This window comes from Anser brachyrhynchus (genome assembly GCF_964034855.1).
Source record: "Anser brachyrhynchus genome assembly, chromosome: 7".
Classification (NCBI taxonomy): domain Eukaryota; kingdom Metazoa; phylum Chordata; class Aves; order Anseriformes; family Anatidae; genus Anser; species Anser brachyrhynchus.
In genome coordinates this window covers 27522188-27546848 of record NC_137701.1, presented here as the reverse complement: position 1 = coordinate 27546848, position 24661 = coordinate 27522188, and the positions used below count along the sequence as shown (strand labels likewise).

The 24661-nt window shown below is 46.8% G+C and overlaps 1 protein-coding gene across 4 annotated transcripts in view; it reads right to left on the bottom strand.

Moving 5' to 3' along the window:
• Window positions 1–24661, bottom strand: part of CLASP1 (cytoplasmic linker associated protein 1) — a 162665-nt gene that overhangs the window by 106679 nt on the left and 31325 nt on the right. For all 4 annotated transcript variants that reach the window (XM_080599257.1, XM_080599258.1, XM_080599259.1 and 1 more), the window contains exons 3-8: window positions 21968–22046; window positions 21704–21807; window positions 21062–21153; window positions 20900–20975; window positions 18279–18376; window positions 16438–16505 (exon numbers count right to left, since the gene is read on the bottom strand). In XM_080599257.1, coding sequence (XP_080455383.1) covers window positions 16438–16505; window positions 18279–18376; window positions 20900–20975; window positions 21062–21153; window positions 21704–21807; window positions 21968–22046 — 517 coding nt within the window. The remainder of the gene's footprint in view (window positions 1–16437; window positions 16506–18278; window positions 18377–20899; window positions 20976–21061; window positions 21154–21703; window positions 21808–21967; window positions 22047–24661) is intronic.

Below are 24661 nucleotides of genomic sequence, written 5' to 3'. Positions count from 1 at the left end.
AGGAAAACAGAAAAGCATATCGCTAGTAGCAGCTCAGAAAATGTCAGCAGGCTGGGTTGCAGAAGAAAGCCCCATAAACCCTTCTCCAACCAATTCAGTAATTTTTAGCATGTAGCATGGGCGGCTGCTGCCTTAACTGCAAACATGGGGATGCTCACGGGGCACTGCCTTCTGTCAGCAGCTCTTACCGAAACCAAACACGGGACAGGCCAGCAGCTAACAGTACATTGCTTCCAGAAGCAGCCAAAACTAGAAGGAAAAGGAATAAAAGTTGTGGGAGAATGTCATTTCCAACCCCCCAAGTCAAATTCTACACTCCAACAGACCTTTGGCATCTCTGGATGAACCAAAGTGCCAGTTACAGTTTGGGGGCCCCACTGGATCACTTTGCTCCTTTGGGAAGCACGAGCATGAAAGCCCTGAGAGCTTGCAGGTACCCCAGAAGCATGAGATTTTGTCTGGGGATAATGACTCGTCCATGGCCCACTGCTTTACCAGCTATCGGTCTCTTCACAGAGAAGAGGTCTGGGGGCTCCCTCAGGACATGAGAGCAGGATGAGCCTGGTTCATCTGTGGCTCATAAGTAAATCACTTGGGTCACTTGAGCCACCTGAATGACTCACCTCAATTCCACGGCGCTTTACTTCCAAGCAGCAGGAACTGTTATTTTGCCCAGACTGAAGCTGAGAAGCTCAGCTATACAATGGCTGGCAGTGGTTCATGTCGCTGTGGCAGCGTGACAGTCAGCGATCAGCACCCTCGTTCAAAGGAGCAAGGAGATGGACCCAGCCCAGAAGCTTCCAGCCTACCTGAAACACTTCAAGGACCTGAAGCACCTTAAGCACAGCACGCAGGTCCCATAGGACTACCCACTGCTAATAAAAGGGCTTAGGGCTTCTGTACACAACGGATCAATGGAGTAGAGCAAGGGGCAATGGGAGGACAAAGCTTGGCACAGCCCCCCGGTTCCCCAGACGTTGCCAGATCAGAATCCACGATGGGGAGCCACAACCCAGACAGGGAAGAGAGCACTGAACCGTCAGCCTGCATAACCACCTGCCCCGAGGGGAACTCCTGTCCTGCTAAGGTAACGCAACCAAGCTAAAAATATGAAACCATGCTCGTGCTGCCCCTTTGGTGAGGGTCTCTTCATGGCATTATTTACTTTGAAGGAAAGGGGCTGTTAATGGATGCAGGGATCTTTCCCTTCTGGCACTGCAGCAGGAGGAATCCGTAATTGTCTCTCACAAAGTTAGGCAAGTCCCACATTTGAACTTCTCCGTGCATGTCCTGTTCTCGTTTAGGCTCTGCAAACGAGAACGGCTGTTTAACAAGGATGACCAAAAGGTCAAGCAGCACACTGCTAGAATGGAAAAACCCATAAATAAGTCCCTCCACAAACTTTTTTTAAAAAAATAAGGAACATAAATGAGGAATTTAAACGGAGAACTAAAAGCAGTGACATCAAAGCAGTCTCGAGCCCATCCAAGTCTGACTCCTGCAAGCACACCACCATACTGGCAAATCATCTGGTTCTTTTTAGCAGCCATCTGTGCTTGCCTTTCCCTACAGACGGACGAGCAAACAGAGGAGCGAGCACATGTGAAGCCCTGCACGTGACGCACAACTATATTTAGACTCCCTTCGCTCCAGAGTTTGAAAACAAGTAAGTTCGGGTGTTTTAATTGGCAAGCATGAATTTCAACTCCACCTTCACATACCAGCATTAATAAAAAAAAATAAAATCAATAGTCCAAGAAATTAGCCTCATTTTTATAACTGTTTGCCATGCCTTCTTTCCCATGCAAAGATTCATGGGACCCTACTACCACACACCCTCCATTTACATAGGAGACTAAATTGAAGTTTTCACTGTCAGAACGACCCCGCAAACACAGAACATAGAACATAGGGTATTTCCCAAAGAACTTCCATTCCTTTCTGTTTTCTAGCAGTTTTTGTTTTATTTTTGTTTCTTAACATTAAAACCCAGGATCCTACTAATCCCTGCCAGCCCCGGGAAGCCCCCTCCCATTCACACAAAGAGCCACCGATAATTACTGCCTGGAACATGGGTGGGTTTGTCTGGGGAGGTTCCCCCCTGCATTGGGCACAAGGAGTATATTTAAACCAGGTTTACTTAGCTTCCTTTCGTAAACACGACAGAAAAGGGTCAAAAAATGAGTCCAAAAATGTGTAGCTTTCCTACATGGGAAACTGGAACACAGAGCTCAGCAACCCAGAGAAGCTTACAATTAAAAATAAAGGTTCAGAAGACTTAAAAAGGGTATTTTGAAGTATGGCAAGAAGATTAAATGGAACAAAATGCAGATTCAGCCATTAATACGTAGCAAGCAGATCTGCTGATAAATAATTAGAATATATCCAACGCTTAAATATCACGCTTTAGGTTTTTCATATTAAAATCAAAGCATAATCTGCAGCTTCATTCTTTCTTGAAATACTCCCATGCGCAACTTGACAGCCACACTGATGGCAGATCAATAAGACCAGAATGAAGTATTCTCATCAGCTCTCGTGTAACATCAAATCAGCAGGGGCTAATCGGCAAAAAAAGATACGCGTTGCCATTTTCAGAGGTGCCTCTGTCATGGCTTGCAGGTGTTTTATGCTGACACCGAGTTGTGCTGTTAGCAGAGGTCACATTTTCTTCTTCTGCCTTTAGCACCGTTATCACTTGGCTAAACTGCAGTGCTCAGTAAGAGGCGAACGCGCGGTATCAAATGACACCAGCAATCTTTGTCTTTAGCTTACTAACACACGGCCATAAAAGCGCCGAGTCAAAAACATCTGATTAACTTGGGGATCTTAGATAACTACTGTCTCCTACTGAATGAAAAACAAAATCATAGAATAATTTAGGTTGAAAGGGGCCTCTGGAGGTCGAGTGGTCCAACCTCCTGCTCAAAGAGCTCTACACCAGGTTGCTCAGGGCCTCATCCAGCCAAGCTTTCAAAATCTCCAAGGGCTGAGATTCTCTAGGCAATCTGCTCCAGCGTTTCACCATCCACAATACCAAAAAACCCTATCAGATCATGGAAAAAGCAAGCATAAGGCTGTCCCCTCCCAGTCCCTGCAGTACACAAGCGACTGGAACTTGCATAAAGCCAAAAGAAAATCTCTTGCTAGGTAAGGCCTTGTTTTCAGTTCAGGTTTTTCTGGAGCTAGTGGTATAAGCATTATAGGTACAGAAAATGAAGATTCTGGCCCACAAATTAAGAGACGAGACACTGGTTTCCTTTCGTCACTACTTGCAGTGCGTGCCATCTTCTAGAACTCACTTCTGTGCCGTAAGGGAGCTTTCTGAAATGGCTGGTGGGATCATCAGTGGCCAAGGGCGCAGAGCACCATCAAATACTGCTCAGGCAAGTTCTCACCTCAAACTGGCAGTATATAGCATTTTCTAGAGAATGTAACGCGCTGGTTTAGACGGCTCTGTGGTCCAGCCTTTCAGGGGGGAAGCAAGCAGAAAGGACTGAACTGTTTTCCTCCCACACATGCCAGAGGCCCACGGGGGAATTTCCCACTGTAGCTGACGGAGCACCTTGCCTGGTTATGTTCCCTTTGGCCGTCAATCACTTTCCCCCTACCAAGAGTTTCAAACAAATTCCTCAGTTTTGAACCCTGTTTTTAATGAGGACCAGATGGATAAAATAAAGGCTCCATGTTCACCTTGAACTCTTCTGCAGGATTCAGCACAGCTATGTCACAAAATTTCCCCGTACCCCAGTATCCTACCAGATCTCCCCCGTGCTCCGTCAACAGCATGCACAGGGCTGCTTATATGACGCTCCCAGAAACCAGAAATAGCTTGGACAGAAACAGGGACAAAACTGCTTTGAACATATACTAATAAATAGGCTTCAGGGAGCAGGATGGAAGGGAGCAGTAAGCAAGGAGCACACTGTATATGCATAAACAAGAACCAGCCCAGTCCCAGATTCTTGCAGAATGCCTAGCATAGCGAGACGAGGGCCAGCACGTCACAAAAACCACACATTTGAGGAAAGCACTAGAGACAAGTATGAAGCTCAAGGGGGTGGGGGGCTAGAGAATAAGTTTCAGGGAGCTGGTGCATAAACATTTTGCCTGTGGAAGCTCAGGATCAGATCCTATTTAAGTCTCAAGTGAAAAGGAGCGTGATTGTCTCTCTGCATCATAAAAGCTCGTGTGATAAGAAATCTCTGCAGATTCAGCTCCTGCCCAGCGCAAAGCTCAAACAGCAGGAGTGTAAATCAGAGCTGAAATGCACTGGCAGAGCTACAGAGGGAGAGAAGCATGCCCAGCCCCTGCCTCTTCAGCGCTGGCTCCAGGACCGCCCCTGCTCTCTCACGTTCACAAGTAATAATTAGGGTGGGAGTGCAGTGGGAGAAATCAAATCATCAAGAACAAAGTTAGACCCCTTCTTCATAAAGCAGACCTAATTAGAAGTGTCAGGTCTCATTATGAGCCAGAGCTCCACTAGATTGGAGAGCCGTTACTCAGGAGAGATGTATATAGAAGACACGTGTCATTTCTTGGAAAGATGGATGCACCTTTCCCCTACCCACACCGCATCCATGAGGAATGGTCCCACTATGTGCGGGGCAGAGGGGGCAGCAACAACTCTGCAAGAGCCACGGCCAGTTGCAGAAAGGAGACATCAGGAGAAATGGTGTTGACATCATTTCATACATAAAAGTGCTACTCCTCTGAAAGACTTAGAGTGATCTTCAGTAAAACATCCACACAAGGCTATTACAACACATAGTCGGCCAGCCCTTTACAGAGCACCCTGTTCACTGAAATCACTAGATAATCTGTTAATGTCAAAGGGAGCAGATTTGGAGTCAAGAAAAAGCGTGAATTTGTCTTTCCCATGTCTGCACTTAAGTGTCCAGCACTAACAAATTGCTATTCCAGAGAAATCCTGGAACATTTCATATTCATTAGACACGAGCATTAATATCTGCAACTATACCAGACACTTCCATGGCAAGCATCTAACAGCATTTGTTAGAGCTCTGAAGAAAAAGGAGCTGGTCTGGAAATCCAGCTGCTATTTTGCCATTCTTAAGAAAAGCACTTCAAGTGATGCTGTACAGTGAATGAAGATGTTTATCTCTTACTCTACAGTGCATTGTGTGCACTAAGATTCACCTGGCTTCACTCAGAAGGCCAACTGCAATGAAAATGCCATCAGCATTTTTTCCTCAAAGCTTTGGCTGCAGCGAGCTCCCTGCAGGCTACACGTACACTGTAAACCAAGCAAGGATTATCCAGGGCTGTCTGTAGTCTTGGGCTTCGGGGGAATAAACAAATAAAAGATTCAAACTGCTTCTCACAATGCAACAAAAGGATTCCTTTGACAGAGCAAGCAGGGCAGAATTAATTCCTTCAGCAAGCAAAAGAAACCCAGTCATTATACAGCATTTGCTGCCTTAATACTACAAAAAATAGGACACTTTTTACAGTTTGGTTTTGCTCTATTTCACATCACTGTATCTGAGCAGCAAACAAAATACTCCAGCCAAACATAATGAAGGAGGAGGGCAACATAATGCTAGACCAGAGCCAAGTACACACAACGCATTAACTGTACTTCATACTGGAGTAACAAATCAGCACTTGTCTGCTCCTGTGTTTAGAAGAAAGGTCCTCTTTATGCCCCTGACTTACAGGGCTGCAACTGCAGTTACTTGTTCTACAGCTGTATGTTAAAACTGGGTACACCATCTGTATCAGTATGTCTTTCTCTCAGAAATGAACTTGATAGTATAATCAGTCTAGTCCAGGATAAGATCAATTGCTTGAATACGGAAAATGAGACTCAACGTAAGGCTACCTTTAAGTCTGCAAAAGCATTAACTCCTAGGTTCTTTAAAAACAATTATGTGCTCTTTAGTCTAGACACTGGAACACAGTCGAATAAGATCTCATGGTTATGGAAACTGTAGCTACTGTGGGTACACTACACAAACCCTGTTCTGCAAGGGCAGGGATGCTTTTTGTCCTGCAGGGTTGCGTGTCTCATGCTCTTATTGCTGCTAAAAGCCTATCCTGTAGGTTCACCAGTTACCTAGGGATGGATGCTTTCCCCTTCAGAAGCTGACGATTACAGCAGCCAAACTCAGTTCACTTGTTAAGCTTATGTCATGCTTAGCCTGAAAACAAATCTCATCAAATAAATGAGAGCAGCAGCACAGGAATTCAAAGCCACACAAGAGGTGTGAGAAATTTCATCTCCCCCAAGCAGTCTTTGGTCATTGCTAAGACTGCTGATTAAGGACAGCAATTTAGCTCTAACTGGGACAGGGATCCTATATAAAAAACAGCTTACAAGAAGTATCAGGAGACTACTTTCAAGCACCCAGTTCCCAGGCTTGGCCACAGAACCAGCACATAAAAAGGAGATGGGCAGGACAACCTGCATGATTAGCTGCATTTGTGGAGACTTGTTGACCAAGGGAAGCCAGTAGTTGTAACCTTTTTGCATTTCAGCAAAGCTTTTGATACTGTTCTTACAATATCATTCTGGACAAAATGTCCAGCAAACAGATAGACAAAAACATAATACAATGGGTGAACACTTGGCTGACTGGTCAGGCTCAAAGGGTTACAGTAAATGGGGTTACATCAGCCTGGCAGCCAGTCACTAGTGAGGTTCCCACAGTACTCCATTTTAAGGCCAGTTCTCTTCAATGTTTTCATAAATGACTTTGATGCAGGACCTAAGGTATGCTAAGTAAGCTTGCAGATGACACTAAATTGGGAGGACCTGTTGACTCACTCAAGGGTGGAGAGGCCTTGCAGAGAGATCTGGACAAATCAAAGGGCTGGATTATCACCAACCACATGACGTTTAACAAGAGCAAGCACCAGATTCTGCACCTGGGACAGGGCCATCATGGAAACGTGTAGGCTGGGGGAAGAAAGGTTTGAGAGCAGCCCCACAGAAAGGGATCTGGGGGGTTCTGGTTGACAGAAAGTTGAACACAAGTCATCAGCGTGCCCTGGCAGCCAAAAGGGTCAGCCGTACCCTGGGGTGCCTCAGGCACAGCACAGCTAGCTGGTCAAGGGAAGGGATTGTCCTGCTCTGCCTGGTCCTGCGGCCTCACCTCAAGGACTGTGCACAGTTTCAAGCGCCACAATATAAGAATGATATAAAACTACTAGAGAGTGTCCAAAGGAGGGCTTTGAGGATGGTGAAGAGTCTAGAGAGCAAGACGTATGTGGAGTAGCTGAAGTCACTGGGTTTGTTCAGCCCAGGGCCGAGGAGGCTGAGGGGAGGCCTCATGGCGGCCTGCAGCTCCCTCACGAGGGGAGCGGAGGGGCAGGCGCTGAGCTCTGCTCTCTGGGGACAGCGACAGGACCCGAGGGAATGGCATGGAGCTGGGACAGGGGAGGGTCGGGCTGGGTGTTAGGGAAAGGTTCTTCACCCAGAGGGTGGTCGGGCACTGGGACAGGCCCCCCAGGGAAGCGATCACAGCACCAAGTGCAAGAAGCATTTGGACAATGCTCTCAGACACATGGTTTGATGTTTGGGTGGTCCTGTACGGAACCAGGAGACGGACTTGATGATCCTTGCGGGCCTTTTCCAGCTCTGGATATTCTATGATTCTAAGCTATTTGTAAGCCTCAGGCAAAGTTTCCTACCTCAAGAACAGTTCTGTAATTCTTGCCCTAGCAGAGGAAAATGTGATACCACCACTTCTGCTCAGTGAAGTACTTCACTGTGCTTCCCCAGCAAGTGCTGAAGCCAAAGTGTATAAAATACATAAACACAAGCCCAAGAAGCTTCACAAATCCAGAGCACGTGACCATGGGATACTTCTCATTCATAACAGCTTGCCCCTAGCACATCAACCTTTATATATGATATTTGAGCAATTTATACTCCTGACTCTCTTTGAGAATTGAAAGACTGACTTACATCATGGCTACACTCAAAATGATCAAGGTGTACACACATGTATGAACAATCCTACTGACAAATATGCTCCTGTATAATACATGTGAAAACTAACAGATCAGAAACATGAGATTTAGAGTTAGCCCTTTTATCTGAAAATGTCACTGGAGTTGATATTGATCCAGCCTTGACCCCTAGCTCTCTCTGGCAGAAGTGCTAGGGAGTGCTAGCTGGGCAAAGTGGCATAACAGATCCTAGGAGACTGGTCCAGAATGTTAAAGGCAATAGCTGCAGATTTGAGGTTTTGTTTTAAAGATTAAACCAACATGACATAGAAAGATATGAAAAGCTGGAGATAAAAGCACACGGTAGAGAAAGCAGCAATGTGATCATCCGCATAGCTCTACCAGATGTTACTACAGTTTCCATGGGAAGGGTATGGTATTATCTGTAATTCATTCTAAGTTTTGTTACAGACACTGGACTGGAGATCTGTCCTTGCAATGCGTTCCAAATTTTGTGTGTCCTTTAAGACAACTGCTGAGGTCTGTCAGATCCACATGGTACTTATACCAATGGGAAAGAGACTAGGCCCTGCATAAAGAAGTTCATCTCCAGACATGCAGGTTATTTATGCTTTTAACTTGCATTAGCATTAATGGAATTGTGCATGCTAATCTTTTGTTCATGAGTTCCACACTAAACAGCAGAATCTCATCATTTAGCTGGCTACTCCTTTAGCCTGTGCTTCTTGCAGGTCTGTTGGAAATACCACGAAATGCAACAGTGAAGTGGTTCTGTTTGGTTACACCAACGTTTTGGCAAAAGAGGGCTTCTGTATTCATATAAAATCGCCAAGGGTTAAGAAAGCAATGACACTGGTAGACATACAACCAAAGTAACTCTGGTCCACTGCTTCCTTGCAAAGGAATCCTATGGTCTGAAGAAGGTGCCATCCTCAAGGTGAGAGCTCCACTGAGATTACTCACACTCAACCTTTACCTAAAAACACATTGCATCCACAGAATAATACACATTTCGATGGAAAAGCCAGTAGCTTATTCCCAATTTGCGAGGTAGGTCAACACAAAAAGCACCCTGGATTCAATCCAGGCGACAATAATAGCCCTAACAACTTCTGTACTTACTTTTCCTCTGACATTATCAACTATTATCACAGCTTCAACAACCAATGGCAACCTGGAGATCAGAAACTTCCCAACCAGACGCTTCCCTTCCCAGATAAAACCAGCCGGACTGTGACCCCAGGCTCTTCATTACAACAGCTAATCCTTCAAAGCTGAGAAGTTTCCAGCATGACGAAATCATTGTGCTTCATTAACGAATACATGCTTAGTTTCTTTAAAAAAAATCTGGTATGTACATTAATTCTTCAACATACAATTCCAATTTTAGAAAAAAAGATATTCTGAATTCCTCTCTTGTCACCTGCACAGGAGGAGACAGAATGAAGGAGGTATCTCAGCTACAGATGGTAACGTGGCCCAGTGACAGGCAGTGTAGTTCACTGATGAGATTAAGAACTGACCAATACAGGTTTTTGTGTTTTGGTTCCCAGAGCTGGGAGGCATTAATTGACTGTTCACAGTTAACACCACGTAAATGCATCCCCCTGCCTCCTCTGAAAAATCTGTGTACAGATTGCCTTGCAATAGTGTTGGCAAATCACAATATTACGACAGGATCTAAAGTCTAAAGAGCTGAGTGTAAAAACAGCAAGTACGGTCACGCAGTATCAGTCCCATGGTATTCGATTTACTCAGGTGATTTCCACCTTCTAAACCCTGTACAAGAAGAGCTGCCAATTACCTCATCTTGAGAGGGTAAACACCACAAACCCAACATCCATGCAGCTCAGATACTGACAATCTCAAACTTGCTCAATTTCACCTGCTATATCCACAACATAATAGGTACTTCAGCAGGACAACACGTACATTGAATGGGGAAAATGGAGAAAAGAAGACAGCTTTTGCAAAGATGGCTAACAGAAATCAATTCCTCTAACAGCTAAGATGAAAGGCACAGGCTTACAATGTACCAGAAATAAACCCAAAACATAATTCCATCCCATAAATTAATTCTTCACAGGTGAATAGATACAGAGCTCCTCTGCCTTTCAATTTCCACTCACCTAGTCCTCCCCCCCCGCCTCTCCGACTTCCACAGGTATCCTTTTCTGTTACAAAAATGTAGTTAAAACACAAAACTACAAAAAAGCTGGTGGTATCCCCATTCAGCACATTCTTGGAACTACAATTCAATGTTACCTCAAAAGGAGTTACATCCAATTTAAATAAACTTCCCAACTGATACTGCAAAAAGAACCACTTCAGAAATAAATCTTTAGCGACCAAACATCACAAACCAGCGAGAACATCTGAAAATACCTGCCCTTCACCCCTCTCATGGCACATTCTGCGTCCTTACATATACATACTCTTCCTTTACCCCTGTCAAACAGGTCATTTATCATATTTTATAGAAGCTTAAGCTGAACTCGATGTCACCATGCCACAGATGCTTACAGGCTGTTAGTTTCACTTCTACTGCAAGATTGCTTCAGTCTCTTCGCAATATTAAAAAGAAATTTAACAGGCAAATATTCAGATGCTAACAAATAAACCCACCCACCCCTGTGGCATGTTCATTAGCACCTACCTTTCCCTGTAGTCATTATCTGCAGTGCTCCTGAGATGCTGAGGAAGAGCACTGTGCTCCGAAAGCAGCCCTACAGTACATGTCTCTCAGTAACTTAACCACCAGCAAACTCTCCACCCTCCTAAATGACTTCTCTGTGTGACCTAGCAGATGATTGCCACCTCTCCTCCAAAATAAAAGCCTGTTCAGCATGCAGCTGAGCACCATTTGTCCTCCTCTGCCTGTTTGCTCATATCACTCCCTTTTAAATCTAAGGGATTTTAAATCCAGCGTGCAGTAATAAGCTTGTTTACAAATTTGTGTAATAGAAAGGAAGCAGAGCTGGTCTTGCCCATTTATATCTTCCACAAGGACGTACAGTCAGCTGGCAGTACTGATTTTTGAATCATAGACATTATTACTTTCTCAACCCCTGTGGGGATAAAGGGGTCTTTCCTTGCTTTTTTATAGCAAGGGAATGCTGAGTCAATTAAATTAGTTTCCTATTTCATTTTCTATTTCAGCTTGAAAACAAAATAGAGAACAAGACATAATGGAAAATCAAATTGCACAATGAGGCATGAATGCAGAAAAGCACAGCACGGTGTTTGTCAGTTCAAAACCTCTCTGTGGTATCACAAAAACTCACCGCTCCTCCCAGTCTCATTCTGGTGCTCGGATGTGTGTTGACAAACAAACAATATCCCACCCACAGGCACATGGCAACACTTGGTTATTTTTCTCCTTATAATAAATAGCGAAGTGACATCCAGTGACTAGCTTTATTACTAGCATAACATGGGAATCTAGAATAGGTAATTTTCGGCTAATTGCCTCTGAGCTGTCAACTTCCTCTTAAACCAAAAGAGAATCAAGCCAACAACTAGCATTACTTAGCTTAGATTAAACAATACCTCAAATACAGAAGTGGTTCTGTTCAGGAATAACACTGTTCCTTCTTCTCAGGCTTTCAGCAACTGGAATCATCACTTGTGCTATTTAAACATTGTTTTAATCTGATTACTCCTAGAACTAACAAAACCAGGCAACTACTAAAACTGCATCCTCCTCTCACCTTACGCTGTGTAAGCATATGTGGTGGAGAGAGCTCAGCCCCAGACTGTTGGCGTTACCTCTCCTGCTTTCGTTTCCTTGCAGCCCAGGACCAATAACACCTCCACTATTCGTAAGTCTTGCTCTCCTGAGCAAATGCAAAATTCCGTGTAGAAAAGGAAGTTTGGTCCCCTTCCTACGAACAGGTACTACGTTCCCGGCACACCACTGCAGTATCCCTGCACACACCTGTGTAGAAGGGTCTCACAGAAATCACACCACGTATGTAAAATAAACATACATACAAATGTTTCACGTTAACACATTGTATTATGATACCATAACGATCAAGAGCATGAAAAATGCATCAAAACAGTTTGGTTACTAATAGCTCTGGTTTGGGTCATTTCCTATCCATCTGTATCTCTCAGCAGATCACTTAGCACGTTCCTAATCCTGAATATAAAGTCTTCCAGGCTCCTGGTAGATTCAAGACAATATAAACCCACGGAAAAAAAAAATGCATGCTTTATGCTCAGGTCCTTCCAGACATGAGGCCAAGAAAGCCTGTGCAGCATGAATTTCTTGGAGTAAATGAAAGCCTGTTTATGTCCAATAGCCTCTCCCCGTATCACATCCAATTAAAGATCATCACGCAACGCCACGCGAAGACAGCAGCTGACTAGCTGGCAATTATTGGCTCTTTCATGCTGAAAACATATTTGTCCCAGGGGAATATGGCATCTGCATAATTAGCAAAAGCAGTTATACAAAAAATAATTAGCTTGCTGAAAGCCTGAAGGGGGAAAAACTATAATTTTTGCTTCAAGAGGCTGACTAATTATAGGCCTGGTAACAAAACAGAGATGCACCACGAATCATCGAGAAACCCACAGTGGATTTTAACTTCATATTCCAGCCATAAGGTCTTGTGGTAGCCTAGCAACAAGCAGCATACTTCAGCATACCAAAACCTCCCTCCCTCTTCACGAAACACCTCGCACAATGCAAACCTCCCCCACCCCACCACTCGCTTGATTCTTCTATTATCAAACAGTGAAAACAAAACCTAGCCAAAAAAAAATAGCCATCAAGATAAATCCAAAGCAACAGCAATGGACCACAGTACAGAAAAGTAAATATAAGGAAATAATTCGTATTTTTGATTCTTTACAATGCTCACAGTCTGATTAGAGCCGATTCACTTGTTTCATACATGGGATCAGAATATATCCTGTTCTTTAAAGGACTTTTACTAGTAAGCTCAATAAAATTTTGTTCACCTGTGTATGTGTGTCATACGAAGCATTAGTTACAAGAAATCTTTGGCAACTTATAGAAACCTCACTTGTCTCCAAATTACTCCTGATATACAAAAAAAGCTGTTGCAGTTGCTTTTTTTTTTTTTAATTTGAATCTTCAGTGACCAGCAACGCTAGGGTCTATCCCACTCACCAGAGGGAGCAGTCCACAAAACTCATCCCAAGCAGTAAACTGAAATCTGAAGGATCAGTCTTAACCCCAATTCTTCTTTGACCAGATGTTTTGGCACGCTTTACCATTTCAGAAACAATTCTCGCCCTCCCACCTGCCCAGTAACACTACGTTGTGCGAGAAGGCAGCTCTGCCAACCATTTCAAACCCTGTTGTAACTGGCACGCTCCAGTTGTCCTGGGCCAGGGCTCAGTGACAAATCACGCTTTTACTCAGCCTGCTCCGGGTTACCCAGCTGAGAAGTACAGATTCCACATACTCACCCATAAGACCAAATGAAAAAGTTAGACATGATCTTTGCTAGTGTTTTTGGAAGTCGTGATACCACTTGCATCTTGCCATTTCAGAGGCATGCCTTACCCCTGCACAACACAGAGCCCTTACCCAAGGGGGTGAATTCAAGAGGCAACGTGTTTGTTTTCAGCCAGGTCTATCCTGCGGCCTCTGCTCTCTGCCAGCAGCACTAGCACCCATCCCACCAACACAGGGAGCATCCGGGGCAGAAAATCCAGCATGAGCAGGTGCTGCTGCTTCTTCTGCAGCGCTGCTTAATGCTGACGAGCGCTTACAGAGCTGCAGGCTGCGCAAACATCTGCCTGTCTGCTTCCCAAAACCTCTGGGACACGAACGCAGCCTGTGTAGAGCTGGGAATAGAACAAGGTAGGTACAGAGAGGCACCAACCTGAGTTTGCTGCTGCTGTAGGCAAGGCCTGGGAGTTACAAACCAAAGGCAGTGCTACCAATGCTAACAGGTAGGCGTCCTCATAACCGGTATCGTACTCTGCCAGAAGCACAGGACTAACGAGGCTGAGACAGCTGTTTCCTGAGAAAGGCTAATCTTTTGGTCGTGCAATATTTATCATTCTTCCTGGTGACAGATGCTGAAAATGTCACCTTTGTTCAAAAGCTGCAGGAGGCATCAGGCACACAGGAAACCCTACAGGACTTGCCTTTCGGTCATAACAAACTTGTGACCATGGGTGAAGATGAGCCTCATCACTTAGGGTTTTTGAGGCTTACACAACTTCAAAAAGATAAACTACCAATTTTTTCATTCTTGGCAAAAGATGAAGAGTATCCTGGTAGACCAACAGGAGAGCCTACCCTTCCTGCACCTTGCTCGCTCTGACCCCGCAGCGCTCCTCCACACTCCCCAACTCCTCTTCCCCCGTGCTACTCTTTGGTCTCAATGCCCACTCAGGAGTTTCAACAGAGAAGAAACGCTAACACGCCAGGGACTGCACAAGCAAGGACAGTGAGACATCAGATTGGGTTAAGCAGAGTGAGGAAGACGGACATATTTGTGTCAGGAAGCACAAAAAGACTGTTGGTGGAGTCAAGGGCACGGGACAGGGTGTGTAAGGTCCTCAGCAGTGTATATGCACGGGATTTAAACGTCACTTTCATCAGAACGGTGGCAGAGGAAGGTGCATTAAAAATAAATAAATAAATAAATAATTTTCAGTGAAGCCTAAAAGTAATAAATCTGATACAGATAGATGCTTTACTTTCTTTTTTTTTTTTTTTTTAAAAAAAAAAAAGGTCATGTTCTTAAGGAATCCTTCCTTGACTGAGTTTTAAAACATGTGGTCTGCTTTCTTGGAAAGAGATGGCACACCAAGAATCATCTGCCTACAAAAGGTCATCCCTATTGTCCCATCTTGCTTCTTTTGATGTTTTCAAGATCGCCAGCAGCTATGAATCACGTCATGACATATGCTGGGACATTCAGTCCGGAGACCAGAACCACCTCTCAAAAGCCAACCATTAGCAAGTGATGGCTCTGGTACTGTTCAGGATCCAGCATATCCTAAAATAACTGCAGAGCTGAAACTTGCATTGCAAATCCAAATTTACTCTAGCTTTTCACTCTTCACTGAAGTTCAATTCTTACACGTTATCTCACCTCTTTCATATTAATACTCTACTAATCAGTTGTGACATACCTGATTTCCTACAAAAATCACTTTCATTTGGCTTAGAAAAACCCTGAGTAAATTTAGCTTGAATTTAGCTAGTGGCACAATAACCACCTGAAACTTTTCCCCTCCTCATAGAGGAAAAACCCAGCAGGAATCCCACCCACAGACATCATCCCAGCACATCATTTGTTTAAAATGACAAAGTAGCAACACATCTCACAGGGCACAGAGAGCAGCAAGCTACACAGTATGATACACTAAGTTAACTTTTCCTGTTTTGAAAATTCAGTCCATTCCACTGCTAGCAAAACAAAAATCCTACCGTAGCCTAGCTGATGGAAAGCAGGGAAGTTGGATCAAGAGCATGCTTGTCTCAGGTTGAGCTAGGATTTCAGAATAAACATCTAGAGGTTGTAAACCTTAAGGTGTTTGCTAAGGGATTAAATACTTACTTTCTCCTTTAAAAAAAATTACAAGGAGATTTGCACCTCAACTGCACTCATAAGCAGATGAGGCCACTCTACGCATCATCTACGTGTACAGACCACATTTTCCTACATTGTGGAAAAGCATGGAGGAGTTTTAACCCATTCCAACACAGAGGAACCCATTATAGGTTTTCATCATTTCCAGATGTAGAAGGGAATATCATACGACATTTTGGAATAACCCAAAATACAACTTAATTTTCAAATAAGTCCATTTTATTCATTCCTGATGAATAAAATGAACCTGCAGCACTGAACCCGCATTTTTTCTACCTCTGCTCTACTCAGCTCTTGGCAGAAAGATGAATTCCCTCCTTTGAATCAGAAAGCATCTCAAAAATATTTCTAAAAATGAATTATATATGAAAAGCAGCAATAAGACACTTGTTTTTAAAGCAAGCAAAATCCTACGCTTGGACAAGTGCAAAAAGAAAACTCTTATAAGAGGTTTCACTCTAGTTACCAGTCATACTCATACAACGCATACAAACTTAGAAATTACAAAACACGATTCCTAAACAATATGAACATTAAATAGGACACTATGTTAATATGTACACATTGTACTTTGTAGGGCATTAAAACTGAAAAGGCTTTTCCTCCTAATTTACTATTTATTTTACCATCAATTTAAAGAAAGATGCCCATGGACTTGAAAACAGAAGTTGGATTTTCCTAATGGAAGTCAAGAGGAAAACAAAGTTAGCAATACCTTCTGTTCTTGAAATTCTCCTTAGTACTACCAGGAACACAGAGCAGACTAACTAAACATCAACTCAAGCTGTGTGTATATTTCTGAATGATCCCCCATATTTGTTTTTCCCAGCAGAATACTATTTTCCATCCATTGTCTCACCAACTGAAAATTACTAAAGGCACCAAAAAGAACGCAGGCACTTCTACTCACCCCCTGAACTCTGGATCATGTTTCCAGATTTTTGGACCTCGTCGAATTTTGTAAAAATTACATTCAACCTGTTTGAAAGTTAAAGAAAAATCTACAATCAGTAGTTGAATTTAACTTTTAGGAACCTTCCTATTTAAGATATTACAGGACAGATTTTGCTTGACTCACATTATTGGAAATGCTGTCAGAAATGTCAATATGGAAGGCAGTTGTTTTAAAATTATTAAAAAATCACAATGTCCAATGGCTGATAAAGAAAAAAAAACAGTGATACTATACAGACAAAAGAAATATGATTGGAAATACTACATTACTGAACGTGTGGCAGATCTCCTTGTAAATGCATTTCCAGTTCATTACTGCTTTGCCTATTTTTAACCGTTTGCAGAAATACAATAGGAAAAAAATGCAAACTTTGCATAATATTGTTGTTTGCCCGTGACATTTCTTTCCTAATCACGTCATGGGCCCAGCAGAGCAGATCTTTACCCCACCTCATTATTTCTCCCTAGAGAGCGTACCCCTTTAGGCTATGGTGCAGCAGATGCGTTCGCTAGGAAACAAGAGGCAACAGTATCACACCCCACCTCTGAAACCACCTCTTCCCATGCTCCCTTTTTGCGCATTGGGACACTGCCATCTCCTCCATCCTCTGATCTAACCGTGTTCGATCCTGCACGCTGGAAACTGCAGCAAGACTAGAAGCATAGAAACAAATCACCACGCAGGCAGCTGCGTGGATAGCCCAGGATGCAGCTGGGGAAGTGGAGGTGGTGAGGCTGGCCATGCCTACGTGACACTTAACTCAAGCGTAACGCTAAAACACAAGATAATAATGGAAACCCTTCTCCACCAGCCACAAGATCCCCTTAACCTCTGCTTCATTTCTACTCACCGTGCCCCTCAGGCCTCTCTAACTCCTGCCAGGCTCGCAAATGCAACAGACCTTCTGTAACACTGGCACTGTGGAGAGGGGATAAAGCTTGGCTCCAGCTGCCCTCGCCTCCTGTTAAAGCACTGAGGCTGTGCAGGAAGCCCACAGAGCACGTAGCGTACAGCAGGGCAAGGCACAACACTCCTGTAACCTCTACGTACTCCTCGATGGAGGAGCATCAACTTAAAACTCTCGGAGCTTCTATACGGTACATATATCTGTCGTGAAGTGCCGAGATGGTTTAATAGCCAAATCCCTAGAGCCTGACACCCGAGCCTGACTCCCTCCCAAACTCAGAAAACACCACAACAAACTGCAAGGTGAATGAAGGCTCTGATGTAACCACCTCACACATCAGGTCTCAGATAAGCACAGGCTTAAAAAGCTAAAAAACAAAACACAGCGAGTTCCTGGATTTCACGTTGTCAAAGATCGCAAACCCTACCCTAAGCATCTGTCCCAAGAAGCCAACTAGCACTGACTAAAATGTTTAGTACGATTTAGTGGCAGAAGCAGACAGACTGTTTGCGTTTGGCTTGTTTGTTTTAATAAAACCTTGTAACTGATGATACCGACTACAGGGCTCTCCAGATGACAACCTTGTAAGTCACAGACACCCAGGCTACTCTAAATCTCTAGACACATAGGAGAAACACCGTGTTACATCTTAACTCGGATAACTAATTAGCTTTCAAAAGATGCTGTGGCCGTAATTTTGAAATACTTAGACCAAGGTACAGCATCCATATTAAACAAAAAACCTAGGTAGGTGCATATGGAATGAAAGAAAAACTCTGATCCCAGGAAATGGTTCAATCATGCAGCACCTGAAGCCTTGCAAAAAGGAAAGGAGGGGATTAAAAAAGCACACAAAAATAGTTAAAACATAAGGATCTTCTCAACTTACCGAGACTGGGGTAATCCTTTTTTACTGAGATCAGCCCTCACACGTTCACCAACATGTCTGTAGATCTCCACAAGGCTGTTTATTGCTGCATCTCGAACCTGAACATCGGATATGAGAGGAATCAGTCATCTTTATAATTTAAATAAATAAATCCCTGCCCTACTTTGGAGAAAGAGATTTGCATATTTCCCAGCAACAACAGCTGCCCCATACACATGATCACAAAAGCCTCCGCTCCTAGCGGTATCAGTGTATTCCATTAGCAGTATCAGGAGGTCTAATTTTACCTAACTTTCCGCGCCGATGATAAAATATGGAGGGAGGGATCATCAGCCACCTGCGTCACCACGTGAAAAGCTGAGTGAGCTGCAAACAGAGCAGTTTCCCAGTCAGAACCCCCAGACCCACTGCTCCTGCACAAAGCTTGTTCTGGGCTGGATATTGCCCAGCGCAAGGAAACGGCATTCATACAGAAAAACACATGGCAGAAGAATAAGGGTGCGACAACCCCTGTAGTCCTGCTGCAGGCTTTGTGGCAGTGCTAACACCTCCAGCCCTGAGTCACACGCTTCCACTCAACAGCAAAAGCCCAGACACAAGGCAAGGCCAGCAGAAGAAGCAAAAATACCACAAGGGTCAAAGTACTAAAAACTTCCAACTCCCCGGCCAATCTTTACCCGATTGTAAATGAAATTTACCTTAACACCAGAGCAAAGCAGCAGCATGAAGCCATTAAGAGCTGCGCACCCCGTGCTCTACCTGCTGTCCGAGGTATCTCAGCAGCGCCAGGAAGGAGCACTCGGCCTAGATTCTCTGCTGAATAGTTTTGCATGTTTTCCACGCTCATTTGCAAAACTGACTGCTGGGCATATCTTTCCCTCTGCCTCCCACCAGAAGAGCTGGAAACCTGAATAAAGTGTCACCTGTGCCTACTAAAACCCCCTTCCTCCATCAGGTGCGGTGGGCAGAGGAGGTTCCGCCCGCACAAATACTGCGAGAGCCATGCACTTCTGCTTGCTTCTAACGCTAACCCTCCCCTCCCCAAAAAAGGGGGTTCCCAAAGCAATCCAGGGCAGACACACACACCCTGCTTCCCACAAAACATGACTCGCACTCAACTCACGCTCCTCTCACCCCGCTGTGCTGCTCTGCCCCATTTCCATCCAGCGGTTTTCTTCGTTCACCTCAGCCCTTCACCAGCGGCCCGGCCTCTCTCCTCCCTGCCCACCAGCCCCAGCAGGGCAGGACACACGCCTGCGGCTCAGTGCCCCCAGTGCCCTCCCAGGGCAGCCCCGAAGGGTTGCAGGCCTGCGCCAAGCTACGCAGAGGTCTGTTTGGGGGACTGGGTGAACCCCACAAGGGTGAGGCAGGCTGCCCCTACCGCCACGCTGGCTTTAAGCTGCCACAGCAGTAGCAAAAGTTTAGGGCTCAATTTTATTTCTCCGGAAGCACAACAATATTCGAATGATAACTAACTGATGCTCACCATGTTACAGAAGCTCTTAATTAGCTAAAAATAAAAACAAACAAAAAAAACCACTCCTTATGAAAAGGGCAATAAGAAGCCTCCCACATCCCCAACAACAGGGAAAAATGCTGCGCTTGCCATGGATCTCGCTCTGCACCACGTTTCACCAAGAGAGGGCGGCATTGACTGAGCATCAGCAGGCTCAGACGTCCCACGGCTCAGGAGAAGGCACCCTCGCAGATGAGATTTGTATCTGACCAGCTCAGGCATGAGATGATTTAGCAAGGGGAGGCCCTGACAGCCATGCAAATACGGCCAACACAAACCCTTTCCCCAGGTGCCCGCCCCAGGCTTCCTCTCAGCTAAATACCCGCTCCAGACCTGGATCACAAGTGTCACCCACGCTGGGAGGACAACGGGGATACTCAAAGCCTGCAGGTGCCTGTGCTCCATGGCATTAAGGGGAACCTTGCCTCCTCACCCCCTCTCTTCTCACTGACCTCGCTTGTTTACATCTAATTTCAAGTTATGCCACAAGCTCTCCTTAGCAAGAGAGGTCTCTTTGCACCAGTACTGGGAGCTGGCTGGCCGTATTTAGTAAGGTATATATAACAACAGAGCTGGGAAACAGTAAGATATGGAAAAGGGAACAGGAAGCACATGGAAGTGTCAGGCTTTTTTTTTTTTTTCCCAGTATGTATTTTTGACTTGTACTGTGGATTTAAGGCTCCCATCCAGCTTAGCTTGCTTCTAGCCCTTAGTCGCAATCTCCTCGCACAACTTGTGGCAGCACATGGCTAGGCTGTCAGACTGGTCCCATTTTGCCCTCCCTGCCCAGAGGGGTTCTTATCTGAAGGTGCTCAGATGCTGCACTGAGCCCAGAGGGATCCCCCAGCTTCCCTTGCATTCAGGTTTTTTGTTCTGTTCGCATCACCTGCAGACCGACGCTGTTCTGTTGAAGTGTTGATGCGATTTAGATGTTGTTGTAGACGTATTTCAAATCTTACCCGTTCAAAACTAACCAAAGGATTTCCCAGTCAGCGCTCACCGAGAGCAGCACAGTTAGCTACCTTGTCAGCCAGAACCCAGAGCCCCGCTCACTGACAAGGACAACCAGCACAACTTTAAGAAGCAACTCGCACCAAACGCTTACCTGGCTGTTGGGATCTCCAAGTAAGTTACAGATGTGTGGCACTATCTTACTCAGCGTTAAGCTCTGAGCTCCAGATCTGGCAATAAAGAACAAAAGGGCACCAGCGTGAATCCCAGGGCAAGCCTGCGTGCACAGCTTCCGTCTGCGGGAGGTTCGACTTACGCATTGAGCGTTGCAATAAGGCAGAGGCAGATCCCTTCTCTTGTCCGGAAATTCTTGTGTTTGAATCCTCCTAGCATCCTATCCCACACGTACTGTGAAAGACAAAAGAAAGTCAGACAGGGAAAAAGGAAACAGAGAAAAAGAGATTATTTCTCCCAGCAGACACGCATCACATCTCTGGAGCTTGTACATAAGCTTTACATCAATCGAGGCAGAACAGGACAGGTGGAAAACCATTTTTAGGTGTGACCAATTCTTTATTCTTTGCTGAATTCACCCTAACTCACCGCTAGCTAGATTACTTTTACTTAAACAAAGCAAGTGTCTTCCAGCACCCAGAGCGATTACCGTGACACCTCCCTACCCCTTCCCGGGGAAAGCCAGCTAACACTCACACCCTCCCATACACATCCTGACTTCCAGGCATGCAACAGCATTCTCAAATGAAAACTCAGAACAGAAGCCAAAGGAGATGAGTTTCAGACAGGGGCACACAGGAAGAAGCTTTCTGGTAGAAGAAAAAGCTAGGAAGAATTAACGACCCTGCAGAGCACCAGAGCATCGAAGCCATACGGTCTCGAGCAGCTCCTTGCTCAGCAGCCAGTCGCTCACTCGCGTGCTGCGAAGGCTCGTCAGGCGTACCTGCGGGTTAGCAGCTTGATCCATGATTTTCAGCAGCAAGGTCTGATCCTGCTCCCTCACCGAGTCTTTGGAGTCTCCCAGCCTGTCGAGCAAACTTGGCAGCACTGCAGGAAGAGAACAGCGACACCCCCAACTCTCAGAAGGAAACTGCCTTGATGCCCCTTGGCTCCCCAGTGCATTATTTCCCCCGGTTTATTATTTTATTTTTCGCCCCGTTACAAAGGCTCAGCCTCTTTCCAAGTTCCCCCTACGCGCAGCCCTTACCTGTGCCGATCTGGGCCTTGAAGCGGTCCTGCAGGCGCGACACCAGGGCGGAGAGGATGTCGATGCCCAGGAGCACCACCTGCAAGCAGAGCACAGGCAGCGCTTCAGCACGGGGGCAGCCCCTTGACCCTTCGCTTCCCGGGGTTCTCGCTGCCAGGAGCCCGGCCGGGTGACCGCCAGGCAGCGCTGATGAGCGCCCCCCGCCTAATTGCGCTTCGCTGGGAAGCGCTGCGGGCTGGGGGCGCCCCGCCGCACCCCGCGCCCGGCAGGGGGCGCGCTCTGCCGCCGGCCCCGCCCCCTATGCAAATCAGCCCCCCCTGCCGGCGCGGGGCACGCTGGGTAACGCCCCGCCAGCCGCCGCCGCGGCTCCAACCGGCGCCGGGGAGGGGCAGGACGCGGGCTGGGAGGGGGGCGGCGGGCACGCGGAGCGCGCCCCCGAGCCGCGGGGACGTGCGGGGGGCGCCGGCGGCGCGCGCCCCGTCGCCGTGACCCAGGCGGCGCTCGGCCGTCCCTCAGCGCGGGCGGGCGGGGAGCGGCCCCAACCGTCCTTATCTTGGGGTTGCGCGGCCGCCCGATGAACGCGTGGTGAGGGCGGCACTGCTAACGCCAGGCAACACGCGCCGCGCCCGCTGCGTGCGGGGCGCAATTTTTGGAGCCGCGCTGCGGCACGGCACGGCCTGCCCGGCGCTGCGAGCTCTGCACCACGCGGCCCCGGCCGCTGTAACGCGCATCAAGCGGGTGGGTGCTGCTTAAACCTCCGGCACTGACGGATCCCGGCCGCTGCGGGGCGCACGCAACACCCGTATGTCAGCCGCAACCCCGCAGGGGGACGCAGCGCGCCGCCCGGCCTGCCCGCTCCCCCTGCCCGTCAGTATCAGCGCGGGAGGGCTATTCCCAGCTGGGGGGGGGTATTCAGCGGAGATGGCCCCCGCAATCTCTCCTGCTGGCTCCCCGGGAACCATCGCTCCCAGCGACCAGGGCTCCTGCGAAACACACCCTGTCTTGATACTGAAAAGCTGCCTTAAAGTAATAAGAATTCATCAGAATTCACTTCCGAGAACTCAAAGCACCTGTCCATGACACCTGGGTGGCACTGAAGGGCCTGCGGGCAGCCCCACGTATCCGAGTGCAGACTTGGAGTCTCAGAGTGCAAAAACGAAACCGTAAGAGGATTCAGCCGCACAATTAATATTTTTAAATATTTCTTAGATAACCTTGGATTCACACGCAGAGGCCTGGAGGAGCACTTATGTACTCCAAACAAACACAACGTATGGATGGAAAAGAACTCTTCCCAGACGATACAAGCCACAAGCGCGGGAGCCATGGCACAGCCCCTCACCGCCCTCAGCACATGAAACATCCAGGGCGGTGCACCCAAGATCTAGCGAGAGATGTTCCCTGCGTGTGCAAATTTAGTCCTGAAGCCAAGCACGTGTGTGGGGTCAGGAGGCAGTAACACAACCCCCGGCAGACGGACGGACGCGAGACCCCAGCCCGACAGCCCCAGCACGGCCCCCGGCCACGTGCGCTACCCTGCCCGGCACGCTTTGCACGGCGAGCATCAAGCAACAGAAACGCAGCAGCAGCACAGTCGGTTTCACTGGCACGACCCCAGGACGTGGCAAAAGAGCTGAGCAGGGGGAAGAACCCTGGACTATCGATTCCGAGTCTCTCTCCGGAGCCACGAGCTGCCATCCAGCCCGTCAGACACCGCTTCCAGAAGTCACAAACAATTCTGGATGCTGGGCCACGGATTTGTCATTCAATACAGCAGTACCTCCAGGAGCAGCTGCCTGGCTGGGATCTAAGTTTTTCCACTGGAACGCGGACCACAATCTCCTGGAACGGCTTCCCAGTGGAAAAACCCGCCTCTTGCTTCTCATCATGCACAGACAGATTTCTAAATACGCAGGATTTAGAAAATTTAATTAATTAATGTGGGAATTTAAGTTTCCAAACAGAGCGGTCCTACAGTGACTTTTCTTCTGTTTTAAGATACCGACGAGAGGCCAGACATCTGTTTTGGATTTCAGAGAACAGGGAAAAACCCCTACAGAACCCTTTCAGCGGGTTTTTCTGCCCTCCAACATAGCCATTCCCCGACCCCTCTGCACATGCTGCAGTGCCAGCCACGAGGCTCTCACACACACCTCACCCGTACACCGAGGAGCAGAGCAGCTTCCCACAGGTCTTCGGGGATGAGAAGAGCAGGGAGCACCCCCGTGTCCTGAGCCCCCCCGCTGCTCTAACGCAGAGCTCGGAGCATTTCTCATCCCCTCAAACTCTTGTTTGTGAAAACGCACCAAGCAGCACCACCTAAGGAGCACCGCGCAGCCCCCGCTTCAGCCAACCAGCCCATCTGAAGCCCGCAGCGCCTGGGCCAGCGACAGCGGGCAGCAACGCCCCCGAGCAGAGCGGCTGCCTGACAAACGGCCGAGCTAGCGGCAATGAAACCATAAAACGAGCACAAGAAACGGTCAAGGAACGCCCTCCTTCGTTTACGGATCTGGGAAGAGAGGAGCAGCTCAGTAAATAATGCATAGCTCTAGAGTGGAGCAAATCCCAGGGGGCCTCAGGTCTATTGCTGGGAGCATTAAGCAAAAATTCGTCAGGAGCGATCACCACAGGGACGGTTTGTACAGCTACCGTTAGGACACAAGGGGACCTTTCTTGCTCAACAGCAGAAAATCC